Here is a 14,536-nt window from a genome sequence, read left to right as displayed (position 1 = left end):
TCTACTTTGGTAAACAACTCTTTAGTTTTTCTAGTTCATTGAGAACTGAATGAACTTTTCGAGTTCATGTTCTTTAGTTTGTTTCAGAAGTTTTTATGTGCCACTTTGGCTTCATATAGTTCATTCAATTCTTTCTGGGTAGTTTTGCTTTCTAGGGCAATTGATATTGAACAATGAAGTATTATTGTGTTTCTTCCCGGCCTTTTAAAATGTTTAATGTATATACTGGGAAACATTAATAATATAATGGCAATCCACTTGCATGAATGTATATATGTTTATAATGGTTCATCCTTGATGCCAGCTGAATCAGTGGCGAACAATCATTTTCTAGAATGTTAGTGTACATCCCGTGGTGGCTGCAGGGTGCAAAGTTTTGACCGCAAAATTGTTCATTTCTCGATTAGTTAGCTTCTAGTTTCATGACAATTCAAATGATGAACATTCAGTAGGTAAATTATGAACATTTAGTATATAAAATTATGAATATTCAGTATCTAAAAATTCTGAACATTTATTATGTAAATTGTATATTTTTGAAATATGGACCCGAGTCCATGGAATAATTTGCCGATGCTAATCGCTCAACTTGCTTGAGTGGTGGGCATGGTGCGTTTCAATTGGGTCATATGGACGGTTGCCTTACCCTGGTGGGCCGAAGACTCTTTACCTATTAAGCGAGACGGGTTGTGTGAATTAATGACTAGTAAATTGGTCATGTGCATATTAGTCCTAACGTCCTTTTATCAAAGAAAGAAAGAAAAAATAATACGGAGATCTTGGTTAGAAAACAAAATTTTAAAAAACACATGACTTTTCATTTGAGAGAGTCGATCCATGTCACCCGAGTACTGGTGGCATGAGTTATAATTATAATAAGCAAATGGATACCCCGTATTTGATATCCATATATCTCTTGAGATATTAACTCATCATTAAGTTGAATTAGTTATGTCTACATATATTAAAGGACACGCGACCATTTTGTCTATGGTGTACCTAGTCGTCCATATATTAATTATCATTACATCTGACCAAAATTAGTTTTAAACTAAATTAATGAGTTAATTAATGAATCAAATAAAGATGTTCTAATAATAATTAAAAAAAAAACCTAAAAATGTATTGTCACATATAAATCTGACTACAGAATGAAATTAACTTCTAAATTAATTATTGGGGCATCGATGAAGTTGGTGTCGTTCAACTTGTCAAAAGAAGCCAGGTTGGCGTGTGCCTGCCAGTTCACCGTCGTCATTGGCACAGTCAAGTGCGGTGTACTTTTTACCCCTTGCCTTCAACCATACGATGTGCTACCAAGGTTTTATGTTGGATTCACTTGCATTATTTTATTATTATTATCATATGACAATGACAATTCCTCGTAACAATCAGTACAAAATTGCATGCTTCAACGCAATGCCAAATCAAAGGTTGACCATCTTTAAGGATTTCCATTCGTTGACTATCCAACACAAGTTCACAACAAGAGTTCCTACACTAATATTCTACATGCAACTATTTGTTTTTTCACTCTTACTTTTGGATGGTAACATAAAAATAGTTGTTTTTTTTTTCTCCTGAAATTTTAAAATAGATTATTGATGTAATGATATAGTTTTTAATGGTGTCTAGTAGAGAAAAATTGATCAAAATTTTTGAGAGGTAGATCAAATTGATCTTTTGACCAGGACTATGTGGTCTAATGGTACCCGGGTTGGACTTCCATTTGGAAGATTATAAGTTCGAGCCTCAGTGGAGGCGTTATTGGTTCTTTGTGTTTCAGTAGGTTGAGAAAGTATATGAACAGATACTACAATGTAATAGAGCCAGTAACTTTCAAAAAAAAAAAAAAAAAGATCAAATTGATCTAATTATTCATAAAGATGATCAATCATTTAAGAGATTTATAGAAAGATAAATTTTACTAACGTGTATATATAACCCCGTAATTAGAAATCAAGTTGAGTTTTTAAATTATTTTTAATTTTAAGCATACTATGATTTTTGAATATTTAATTGCGAAAATTGTTTGCAGACACATATGTAATAACCAAATTAAACAAGGATTAAAGTCGCACCAAATCATAATCCAAATTTGATTTAAATTTGTGGGGTGGCCGATAATAACATCTTTCTAACGTGTCTGTTCTGTCTTTTTTTATTTTTTATTTTTTTAATGATCTGATGAAAACAACACGTAATCACTATATGTAAATGTACACTAGATAAATTATTTATATGTAATAGTCAACAAAAATGTACACCAAAGAAATAATTTGTACTAAAAAAACTTTATATAATATACTCAATCAAAAAAAATATTACTACAAACAAATTCATAATATTTTAATACACAGATTTTATTTTATTCTTTTTTTTTTAAAGTTACTGGTTCTATTACATTGTAGTATCTGTTCACTTTATCAACCTACTGAAACACAAAGAACCAATAACACCTCCACTAAGGCTCAAACTCATAATTTTCCAAATAGAAGTCCAACTCGAGTACCATTATACCATATAGTCCTGGTATTTTATTCACTTAATCACTCTTTTCATAATTTTTTTCTTTGAACTTATCTAACCGGCTATTAAAAAAAGATGGCATGATACTAGTACGCAGTAGGCATAATATCATTCGAATAACAGACGGCCCCTACCTACATTTCGCATTTGATTAAAAATATTGGCAATGAATTAAAGATAGGGTAGTAAAACAAATATTTTATTCTGATATAATTATTCTAACATATTTTAATGTTATTAAACTATGTCAATATTTTAAAATGTGAATAGATATTTATGACAATTTAAATGAGTTGGCATAGAACAGTTACTTTATTAACAGATAGCTGGAACAATTACTTTGATAATTATAAAATTTGAAGGAGTTAATTTCAGTAATGGTCCTCTGACTATATTAATTTTTCAAAATTAGTTCTCGATTTTTAGTTTGGACACTTTACGTTTCTTGACTTTCAATTTCTTTTCAATTGAGGTCTTTTTGTTAGATTACGATAAAGTTGACTTTAAAGGAAAGGGTAAAGTAGTCATTTCATCTGCCTAATGTATAATTCTTCATATTTCTTCCTTATGTACGCGACTTTAGACATCAAATTCACTTAATTACTTAATCCTTTATGGAATTTTGTTCTTCTAGTGAATTTATGGATTAAGCAATTAAGTGAACCTGATGTCCCAAGTCGCGTATACAAGGAAGAAATACGAAGAATTATATATTAGGAAGATGAAATGACTACTTTACCCTTTCATTTAAAGTCCAATTTACCGTAATCTGGCAAAAGGACTTCAATTGAAAAGAAATTGAAAGTCAAGGGACGTAAATTGTCCAAATTAAAAATCGAGGACTAATTTTGGAAAATCAATATAGTCGAAGGACCATTGTTAGAATTAACTCAAATTTTAAGTATATTTCTTTTATGAGTTATTTATTAATATTATTGATTTAAATTGGTTAACTATAAATAATTTATATTGATTTATCTATTTGTGATTCACCCGTAAATAAAAAATTAAAATAAGTGGTACTATATGATGACTACTAAAATAATCACGTACAAATATGCAATTAAATATTATTAATTGAGCATTTAATAAATTTTCTTATTTCAAAAAAAAAAAACCCAGCATAATAACTATACAAATGTAAGACATTAGGTATAAATACAATATGAAAAACTATAGAGTACTATTTACTTATTAAAGAAAAATTGCATTTTTGATCATTCAGTTATATATATTCGTATGTAGTATAAACTTAGTTCATGAGTTATATGCGTGATCATCTTTGACCCTTAAGTCATACGCGAAATGATAATTTTAATCCCTCAGACTATTTATACCATCAATTTGTAATTTAATAACTAAAATTACTAATTCATGCATAATTTAATAGTTAAAGATAATCATACATACATATAATTTAAGAGACTAAGTATATATCATGGGTATAAATAAACGACTAAAAATGCAATTTTTTTTTTTTCATTTAGTATCATGGGTATATACTAAAGAGTATAAAACAATTTTTGAAAACAGTATAAAACAAATTAATTACGCTAATTTGGTTCTTCAGAGGACTAAATTCGCTACTTCATGGCTCTAATTCAGGGTGGCCAACTTGCAGAGATTCACGTGAAGAAGAAGGAAAGAATTCAAAGAATGTAGAAAACAACACGAAACTTCTTCACGCTTCACTATCTCGATCTTACTGTAGCACTTAACACCGTCACCCACCAACTCTCTTCCCTACAAATACCCCTCTCCCACTCCTCGTCTTTCCGCATCCAACTCAATCTTTCATTCCTTCCAATACTTTTTTTTTTTTTCTCAACAAACCTTACTTAACTTTCTACTTTCAGTATATATAGCCAAAAAAAAATCATGTGTGGGGGTGCAATCCTCTTCGATCTTATTCCCCGTAACAATAATGGCGGCCGCCGTGTCTCCTCAGCTGATCTCTGGCCTAGCTCGGCCGACTGTTGGCCCAATTCTCCGGCCGTTAAGGGTACCGCCTCCAACTGCTCCGCCCAGAACGGCTGTCCATCCCTTAAACGATGCGAGCGTTGTACTGGTAATTGCGTAATATTCACTGCCATTTTCTTTCATAGTTTTATGTGTATGTTTACAGTGTGAATGTATGTGTCTGATTCGGGAATTTTAACGAACAGGTGATGAGCGTCCAGAGAGGGCGAAGAAGAGGCAGAGGAAAAATCTGTACAGGGGAATCAGGCAGCGACCTTGGGGGAAATGGGCGGCGGAGATTCGGGATCCGAGAAAGGGTGTGAGGGTGTGGCTGGGAACGTTCAATACGGCGGAGGAAGCGGCGAGGGCGTACGACAGGGAAGCTCGGAAAATCCGAGGAAAGAAAGCCAAAGTGAACTTCCCCAACGAGGATTTCGATGACTACAACCCGAGATTCCAAAACGCCGGCACCAGTTTTCCTTACCCGGTCGACTCGTATTACTACAGAGCCGAGCCCGCCATGGGATATTCAGCTCAGAGCGAAGAAGCTTCCGGGTCGATTTCAGGCTCAGAGAATGGGTATTATTCATGTTCCCAGATTGGTAATGAAGGATCATTCATGAACCAGATTAAGGAGGAAGGCGAAGAAGAAGAAGAAGATAAGGTGGTTCACGTAGCAAACAAGGCAGAAGAAGAGAACCAAGTGCAGAAGCTGTCGGAGGAGCTAATGGCCTATGAATCATACATGAAGTTCTACGAAATACCTTACCTCGACGGCCAGTCAGCGGCGCCGCCGGAGCCAATGGTCGGCGGTGGTTCATTGGAGCTCTGGAGTTTCGATGATGTCAATCCCAGCTGTGCCCAGTCTTAAATCTCAAATCATCCATTGTTCTCCCCAGGAAACTGTTTGTGTTCTTCATTACGTACTTACGTTCCTTAATTCCATTTGTTCCATAGTTTTCCATCTTCAAACGTTGTCCAACATTCGCTGTAATTTTATCCCGCAACGTAACCTCGGAATTATATTTAATTGTGTTCATAATTTCCGCCTAATTCTGCTTTTGCAACCAACAAACATATCAACTTTACCGCGCAATTTGTAGTGATTATAGGAAAACAAAAATGACAACAATCCTAAACTTCATCCACAGCAGAACAGTGTAATTCAACATTAGCTTTACTTTTGTTCTTCATGTTCTAGAGAGCAAAAATTATATATCTTTCTTATCCCTAGAAACAGTAACACGCTGATCAAATCTTTTTCAGTTTCAAGATTTTCTACTGTGATTTGAGGATCAAATCTTTTTCTCAATTGAGAGAAATGTCACTCCTTGTAATGATTTGTAAATTATTAAAAAAAAATTAATTTTGTGCAATAATTAAGATACGATTAGATTTATCAATTGATAAATTTATTTAAAAAAAATTAAATTTGTGACGAGGGCACAACAAAGTTGGGCGGGGCATTTGCAAGTTGGCGACAAGGCTGCGACGAGGGCAAAGCAAAGGGACATTGAAAAAGAAAGAAGAAAAAAGATGGTTATTCTGTAATGAGTAAATACCCAAAATCCTCAAAAATCACAGTCAACAAATAGTCAAATAGACAGAAGACCAAATTATGTTAAAATTACAAAGTTAATGATTTAATTGGTTGAAATTGAAAGTCGATGACTAATTTGTGAATTTAGCTACAGTCGAGGGACCATTTTAGGTATTTACTCTGTAATCTGTACCAAATTGTCGGAATCCTAGTGGGGGAAGAAACCTACGGCGGCTGCTGGTTTTACACATGGCAAAACCGGAAGGCGCCAACAGCTTTACTGGTTTTGACTTCTACGTAACGCAGTTGTAGTACTTAAACGCTGTTGCTATTTCTTTGTTTTTGTTTTATAGTACTCAATGTACTACACCTTCCAGAACCTCAAATTGTACTACATCGACCAGAATATATCCAAATCTTATTCAAATATTAGCTTAACTATATAATTAAGTGGTAGTAAACGAATCCCTTTATCACTCATCCATTTAAGAATAAAGCTAACCAAAATCTTTACCAATAACACATAGTAAGACATTACTTTTTATTAATCGGTAACCATCAATTCATAGATTATCTGTCCTTAAAATAATAATAATAATAATGAAGTTATTTAGCACAACTCTAATCAAGTTGGTCAGTTTGTTAACTTAGTAATCTCATCATTTTAAATTGCGGGCTGGAAAAGGGCTAACATTAAGGCGTTTCATTTCAGGCCCATAATTAAAAGCCATTTGAAGACAGACTAGGCAGTAAAATTTAATTGCGGGCCCAAAAAGGGCTAGAATTAAGGCGTTTCACTTCAGGCCCATAATCCAAAGTCCAATAGCTACAAAATCCCGTTCTTAAAAAACCCTGGATAGTCATCATATCGCATTGTATCGCCGCCAATCGAGAGGAACCGAAAATGGTGTCGCTGAAGTTACAGAAGCGGCTCTCCGCCAGCGTGCTCAAGTGCGGCAGAGGCAAGGTCTGGCTCGACCCAAATGAAGTCAACGAGATCTCCATGGCCAACTCTCGTAAGATCTCTCCCGCTATTAAACTATATATGCTCATATTCTGTTCGTTTTATCCAGAATTGAATTAAAGCCTTTTGCTCAATTAAAATCGAAGAAATTTGATTAATAGCTATTTCACTTTTGGTATGCTGAAAGGGGTTCTCTTTAAATTTGGAAGTCACATACTTGACTGGTTATTTCAATCATTGACTGTGTTCCTTTCTTAAATTTGTTATCATACTAGTTAGTAATCTTTTTAGTGTAAAGGATATGACTTTAGCTTTTCTTTGGTTATTTTTGTTGGTTGATGCTCTTTTTGTGAATTTCATGCTGTCTGAAATGTACTATCTCTCTTTCTATTAAACTATATATGCTAAAGAATTAAACTGAAAGCAAAAGTCTTTTTGCTCAATTGAAATTGAAGAAATTTGATTAATAGCTATTGCACTTTCTGTATGCTGTGAGGGGTTCTCTTTAAATTTGGAGGTCACCTACTTCACTGGTTATACCAATTTATCAATCATGGACTATGTTCCTTTCTTAAATTTGTTGTCATACTGGCTAGTACATTCTTTTTAGTGTAAAAGATATGGCTTAACCTTTTCTTAGGGTATCTCTTTGTGTGAATTTTATGCTGTCTAATGTATTCATTATTTTCTCCTTGTTTTGGTGATACCACTTAATCCACTCAGTGTTGCAGATAGTTATTGCAAAATTGTATTATATAGTTGTAGTTCTAAGAAATTGAACTGCTTTTTATTATGTTAGCTTCCATATATTCAATGGAAATGGGAATCATAATCACTACTTTGCTATAAACTATTGGTTTTATTTTTAATTCATGTTTAATATTCATCTCTCCCTTGCTTGTGCTCAGGGCAAAACATAAGGAAATTGGTGAAGGATGGTTTCATCATCAGGAAGCCAACCAAGATTCACTCAAGGTCTCGTGCTCGTCGGATGAAGGAGGCCAAGAGGAAGGGCCGTCATTCTGGATATGGTACTTCCCGGGGGATTCAGGATTTACTTTGCTTAACCATTTTATTTGTTTATTCCTTTGCACCAATGTGTGGAAAGAATTTGTATCATTACAGTGCAATTTTTTCCCATTCATGAAATTTAGACAATTGCTTCTAATTCTAATTTAGGAATAATTGGAAAAACAGTTTAGGCCACAGTTTTTGATTCACTATGAAAAATTTCAGGTAAGCGCAAGGGTACTAGAGAGGCCAGGTTGCCCACTAAAGTGCTATGGATGAGGAGAATGAGAGTTCTGAGGCGCTTACTTCGCAAGTACCGGGAGTCTAAGAAGATTGACAAACACATGTATCATGACATGTACATGAAGGTTAAGGGTAATGTTTTCAAGAACAAACGTGTCCTGATGGAGAGCATTCACAAGTCGAAGGCTGAAAAGGCCAGAGAAAAGACCTTGTCTGACCAGTTTGAGGCTAAGAGGGCCAAGAACAAGGCAAGCAGAGAAAGAAAGTTTGCTAGGCGAGAGGAACGTTTGGCTAAGGTATGGAAGTAGGCGTCGTAGAGTTTTTACCTTCAAAACATTGATATCTAATATGCATCTTCTCTTCATCCACAGGGCCCAGCAGAGAGGGAAGCTCCAGCACCAGTGCCTCAAACTCAGCCAGCACAGTAAGTTACTATCTTGAAATTTCTCAATTGCTATTATTTTGCTATGGGCAGCCATTAAGCATGTTTTGTATATCTGCAGGGGATCTAAGAAGTCTAAGAAGTGAAGCCCTGGTCTTTGATTCCAAGGACTTGGTGAATCTTTCCCAGTTTTATGTCTTTAGAATGGCAGTATTTTTTACTTCACAGTTTTTGGTGTTTTGTTTTGATGAGACAATGTAACCTATATGACAATATGAGTTTAAGGATTTATTTTAAAGCATTTATTGTTTGTTTTAATTGTGGCATATTCTGATCATTTGTGTTATAAATCATTTGAGTTGTGTTGAATTAGTATTCAAGTTTTTTTAGCGTAATAGCCTGAAAATCACACTAAAACGGAACTATACTAAGAGGTTGTCGGAGAAGAATTGAACTGGTGATCTTTTAGTTGTATATTGAACTCGAGACCTTCTAGTTATATGTACATGTTTTGAATGCTGTCAGTTTCGAATACATGTACACTTTTGTGGTTGATCGTTTGAGCTTTTCCTGGAAGTATGGCATGGGTTACTTCAGCCTTTTCCTGGAAGTATGGCATGGGTTACTTCAGCGCGCCTCGTACTCGAACATTGGCTCAAGGCATTTTCTCGTACTCGAACATTGGCTCAAGGCATTTTCTCTATCCCTTTTTACCTTGAAAGCGCACCTTACGTTCTTGAACCGAAAACCATCTTTCGGCTAACTTAGCCTCCTCCGTCCCTCACGACCAACAATATTTTGACTAAGACACAGGTCGTCAATTAAGCATTGGATAAAAAGGTGAAAACGCCCGTTTTTGTATGTACATGTTTTGAATGCTGTAATGCTTGAAATGTACATTGCAATTGAACAAGGAACACATCAGTCCTCTCATTACCTAACGCAAATGACAAGAACACAAACATGGAAGTACCATGCCTTTTAAGTATGCTAAAAATTACCAAATTAAGGTTATTTATCATCACAACTGTACCTTACAGACTTGGCTTGGCTTTATATATATATATATATATATATATATATATATATATATATATATATATATATATGTAAAATCATCTATTTTAATGGAACTTTTATCAATCAAGTTTGCCACTGGGCATCAAGAAGCAGTTATGTTTTCTTGGCAACTCAGTTGTGCCTAAAGACTCCTTTGATAGCGTGGAACGGGGGCGTACATTGAACCATCTCCTCTATGGTACTGTCTATATTTGAAGAGATCGTCACTGCCTTGATTTGCTCTCCCTCGAGGGGCCACAATGGCCGGGGCATTCGGATAGTTGCATGAGCCAAGTTTAACGATGAAAGTAACTGTGGTGCCCTTACCTAGGCCCTCGCTTTCTATCCAAATATGACCACCCATCAGCTGTACAAACCTGGTTCAATTCATTGTTTGACAACAAAAGATTTAAACACAATGTATATGGCAATAAGAGAATAAACAAGGACAACATGCTGTAATAGCAGTAACGGAAGTTATCTATGAGTTGAGATTTGCGAAATCAAAGCTTGTGGCTTTAAAACCATGGGTTAATACCTTCTGCAAATGGCAAGTCCAAGACCAGCCCCGCTGTTGCTTCGATTTGATGCACTTCGAGCCTCTGTAAACTTGGTGAAGATGAGTGGAATATCTTGGGGGCTAATACCACACCCCGAATCTTTGACCTGCACGAAGAGAATAGGGAGGGAATATAGGAGGGCCGTGAAGAAACCTTTGACCAAAAACACAAAATCTAGGATTCAAAGGAATACTCTACCTGCATGCGAAGATAAAAGTGGCCCTCAGTAGACGGTGGATAAAACTCTCCCTGCCGACTGCCCCTAATGTAGTCCGGTTTCGCAACAGAAGCCTCGATAGAAATTTGACCTTCCTTTGTGAACTTAACAGCATTCCCAACAACATTCAACATGATTTGCGTAAGACGTTTGGCATCTCCAACAGCATGGATGGGAACATCAAGAGCTAAAGATAAACTCGTAGATAATTTCTTCACTGCAGCAATAGGTTTAATCATGTTAACGACCTGCAATAAGGTAAAACAACAACATTCATGTTAGATTGCGTAGCTCAGATGTAATACATTATGTGAAGTGTAGTGTTGAGATTTTACCTCCCGAAACACTCCATGAAGATTGAACGTTACATTCTCTAATTCGAGACTGCCATCTTCGAGTCTCGAGAGATCTAGGACATCGTTAATCAGTGTTGCTAGAAGATTGCTACTCTTAAGTATAGTTTCCATCATAACCCTCTGTTCGGGATTTAAGTCAGTTTCTAAAAGCAGTGAACACAAAGCTATGACCGAGTGCATCGGAGTTCTCATTTCGTGATTCATCACAGCTAGGAAATCATTGCGAGCATGGATAGCCATCTCTGCTTCTTGTCGGGCTAAGTCTAGAGCAATATTCTGCTGCATTAGTTGATCATGCGCCCTCATTGACTCCTCCAAAATTGCAGCATGTGAAAGAGCCACCGCAACCTGGACCAATAGATAGATTTCATTTAATATGACTATTTGATTGATTCATTGCTCGAACCAACATGACTACAGGATCAATCAAAGGAATCTAACATAAATAAAAAGAAAGTGGGATTTTGAAAAGCATAAGTTGCAAGTATACATTTTTTGGTCAGACCACGAGGTGTCCTGAGCAGGGCATTTTTTGGTCAGACCACGAGGTGTCCTGAGTAGACCCTAACTGTAGGAGGCACCTTTAAGGCCGTACCATACTCAGACTAATCCCCGTTCGCACCGGGCCGGCCCAATCAAGCGGCAAATTGCTGGCCAGATTGGTTTTTCCATACGATAAAGGGTTCAAACTCTCGACCTCTCTTAAGGGACAAGAGTGCATCGCCACTCACGCCAACCAAGCTGGTTGCTGCAAGTATACATTAGAGATAAGCTTTACACGAAAGTTACCCTCTATCCACAAAGATGCCAAAGCAGTGACAAGAAGATCAGAGATGGGATAAAAACCTGGTCAGCGACAACTTGCACAAGTTCTAACTCATGCTCACGCCATTTTCTAATCCCGTTCATTGGGAGGATAAGAACCATGACAGCATAACTTTTTGCAGAGAGTTCGGGCCAGTCATTTATTTGGAAATTGGAGAGATGTATAAGTGGAACACGAACAGCAGCAACTTCGGGCGGTACGTGTCTCCCAGTATTAGTAGACCTCATCTTTGCCAGTTCGCAAGAATGTGGAATCAGTATTGCTCCCGAGCTGTTGAAAATATCATTGATGATGCCAAGGTTTATAGGCACAGTAGATCCAACGGGTATAAGATTGTTAAGAGTATGGGAAAGCTGTAAAACCATCCCTCTTTGCGTTGGCATCCACAAAGCACATTCCGCCAAGTCCAAGGTCCTACCTAGCTCAACGAGAGTAGTTCTTAATATCGTATGCCTGTCAAGCGTGCTTCTAATTTCATGAGTCAGCATTCTAACATGTCTCCCGGTCTCTTCTTGCTTTATAATAAGCCCCATTTCCCTGTCAAGCTCTTCTGCCCGCGTTTTCAAGAACAATTCTCTTGTTTTCACGCTTAGCAGATCGGGAATGATGTGAACAAGCATCAAAGCAGTGACACACGACACAATGGCCGTCGAGATTTTTGCAATCGTCATTACTATAGCAACGGTTTTCGAGTGGGTAGTGAATGTCCAGAGATTTATCAAATGGGTTGCTCCACAAAGTACAATAAACGCCCCGAATTGCATCAGCACCCATCTGTAGGGGAAGAAGGCTGATTTGTGGACAAAATAAATAAGCTCCAATGGAATCGAGAAGTAGGCAAAAGCTATGAAGAAATCCGATATGTACTGGTATTTCACCAACAGCTCATCAGTTGGAAGTAGAATCTCAACACAATCACAAGACTCCATCCCCTAACACTTGCAGAAAAGATCTGAAAACCACAAGTAAATCCAGTTCAAAAAAAAAAAAAAAAAAAAAAAACTCTTCTTTCCCAGAAATTCTGAGTATCATAGATCTGTTACTGCAATTTCATCCCTTTCTTAAGCTACTCATAAATATACATACCAATGAACCCACAAACACATCAGTGTACTAATGCAATCTTTGCCCTTTCTGGAAACTACTCAATCGAATCTTAGCTAGAACATATCGGGTAAAGATCATCGTATTCTTGGAGTATTCTAATAAAAAAATTACTATATTCTTGTAGCCAAAAGAATAGCGATGTAAACTGGAAACATGGCAATTTCTGGAAAATCAGTAAACAACAATGATCTCCTGAAAATCTTACTAATTCTTTCCTCTTATTTTAGCAAGAATATTCAATAAGCAGAAAATGAAAAATAAATAAAAAGGAATTAATACACTGCATGAATTGCCTTTATAAGAAATAGCATCTATCCAACGGCGTGCGTTGTACCTGGCGCTTGCAGATTTCTGGTAATTAAGTTAGTCGAGCTTTGGCTGATGGCATGAGCTTTGAGGTGCTAAAAGACTCCATTTTTGTTTGATCAGAAAAGCTTTTGAGCTCAAATAGTGAGGGAGAAAAGAGTATGGAAAAATGTGACGAAGAGTAAAGCCAACCCAATAAGTTGCAGAGGTAAAAGAGGTAAAGTGCAGGGATGGAGCCAACCCCAAAGAGGCAACGCTATCAAGATTCACGGAGTGTATATTTTATATATATATATATATACTGTGTATATATATGTAAACAGCGGTTCCCACGTGGAAAAGTTTGCCTTGGATCTATTCAGGTTATAATTTTTTTTTCATGAAAATATTTACAACATAACTCATAAATGCTCCGTACCTTGTGGAACCCAGAAATTTCAAGTCAGGTTCTAATAAAATTAATTTCTGAATTTTTACAACAATGTTGCTCCCAAAAAAGTTGAATTTTCAACCCGATAGGTGATAAGACTCTATTCTGAGTCATTGTTCTCAAACTTCATCTATGTGATTAATTGAACTGTTCATGCAAGTTAAATTTTTAAAACACAACTTGCTGAACGGTGGTCAAGTAGTTAGAATATGAGTATATGATAAAAGTTACGAGTTTAATTTTTATCAATAAGTCAAATCGAATGCAGTTTATATTTCTTGTGTTACTGTGTGGTTTGTAAATTATTACACAAAAAAAATGATTTATCAGTGAACATCGTGAAATACTAGTTGTGAGTTCTTTTGAAGCAAAAGATTACATACACTAATTTGATAATGTTCAATTATTTTAGTTTGAATATGATATTGTACAATACCATGTTACAACTAGGTTATAACTTGGACTAACTGGCAGAACAGTCTATTTTTTATATTGTAAAATTTCTCAATAAAAATACATATTTTTGTAAAATTATAAGGAATGGGCCAATTAGTTATGTTGATAAATTAAAGTGGGTATACAGATCAAGTCTAATACAAAATTTGGCAGTTGCGTGGGGGCATTAGTCCTGTGTTAGCTGTGTAAAGAGTTAGGAAAGTATACTTTCTTGCAAACGGTTGGGGAGCAAAGGTTGGCCATTGCACAACAACGTTAAAGGACGTTATAACGTTAGGGTTATATATATATACCATGAGGTGTCATGAGCAGATCTTAATTGTAGGCCGGAAGTATTTAAATCCGCATCATACTTGAACTAATCTCTATCTCTGTATTAGGCCGGTCCAATTAAGCAGTAAAGTGCTGACGACAAATTATGCTGTGAGCACGTGCCCACCTTGTAAGGTGGACACGGTACTATATCCATAATTTCTATATTGTAAATTCATAATTTATATACTATAGATTCATAATTTCTATATTGTAGATTCATAAAATTTATACTTTAGATTCCAATTGTTGAACTCTGCTTTCACAAATCAGAGAACT

General features: G+C 36.0%; 3 protein-coding genes across 3 annotated transcripts; 2 read left to right on the top strand and 1 right to left on the bottom strand.

Moving 5' to 3' along the window:
- The first annotated feature begins 4,288 nt into the window (after window positions 1–4,288).
- On the top strand, window positions 4,289–5,530 carry LOC109160139 (ethylene-responsive transcription factor ERF071-like). Its single transcript, XM_019308325.1, has 2 exons — window positions 4,289–4,597; window positions 4,695–5,530. The coding sequence occupies exons 1-2, from the start codon at window positions 4,408–4,410 to the stop codon at window positions 5,357–5,359; spliced, it is 855 nt and encodes a 284-aa protein (XP_019163870.1). The 5' UTR covers window positions 4,289–4,407; the 3' UTR covers window positions 5,360–5,530.
- Window positions 5,531–6,897: 1,367 nt separating this feature from the next.
- Window positions 6,898–8,946, top strand: LOC109160145 (60S ribosomal protein L19-1-like). The gene is made up of 5 exons (XM_019308337.1): window positions 6,898–7,044; window positions 7,901–8,023; window positions 8,229–8,542; window positions 8,618–8,670; window positions 8,750–8,946. Exons 1-5 carry the CDS (start codon window positions 6,933–6,935, stop codon window positions 8,772–8,774), a joined length of 627 nt encoding a protein of 208 aa, XP_019163882.1. The 5' UTR covers window positions 6,898–6,932; the 3' UTR covers window positions 8,775–8,946.
- Window positions 8,947–9,768: 822 nt separating this feature from the next.
- Window positions 9,769–13,334, bottom strand: LOC109160123 (probable ethylene response sensor 1). The gene is made up of 6 exons (XM_019308301.1): window positions 13,088–13,334; window positions 11,667–12,598; window positions 10,800–11,168; window positions 10,446–10,712; window positions 10,226–10,353; window positions 9,769–10,064 (listed from the first exon to the last, which is right to left on the bottom strand). The coding sequence occupies exons 2-6, from the start codon at window positions 12,573–12,575 to the stop codon at window positions 9,830–9,832; spliced, it is 1,908 nt and encodes a 635-aa protein (XP_019163846.1). The 5' UTR covers window positions 12,576–12,598; window positions 13,088–13,334; the 3' UTR covers window positions 9,769–9,829.
- Between the last annotated feature and the right edge of the window lie 1,202 nt (window positions 13,335–14,536).

The sequence above is a fragment of the Ipomoea nil genome, unplaced genomic scaffold (genome assembly GCF_001879475.1).
Source record: "Ipomoea nil cultivar Tokyo-kokei standard unplaced genomic scaffold, Asagao_1.1 scaffold0302, whole genome shotgun sequence".
Taxonomy (NCBI): domain Eukaryota; kingdom Viridiplantae; phylum Streptophyta; class Magnoliopsida; order Solanales; family Convolvulaceae; genus Ipomoea; species Ipomoea nil.
Note: the sequence above shows the minus strand (reverse complement) of the source record. Positions and strands in the feature narration are given on the sequence as shown.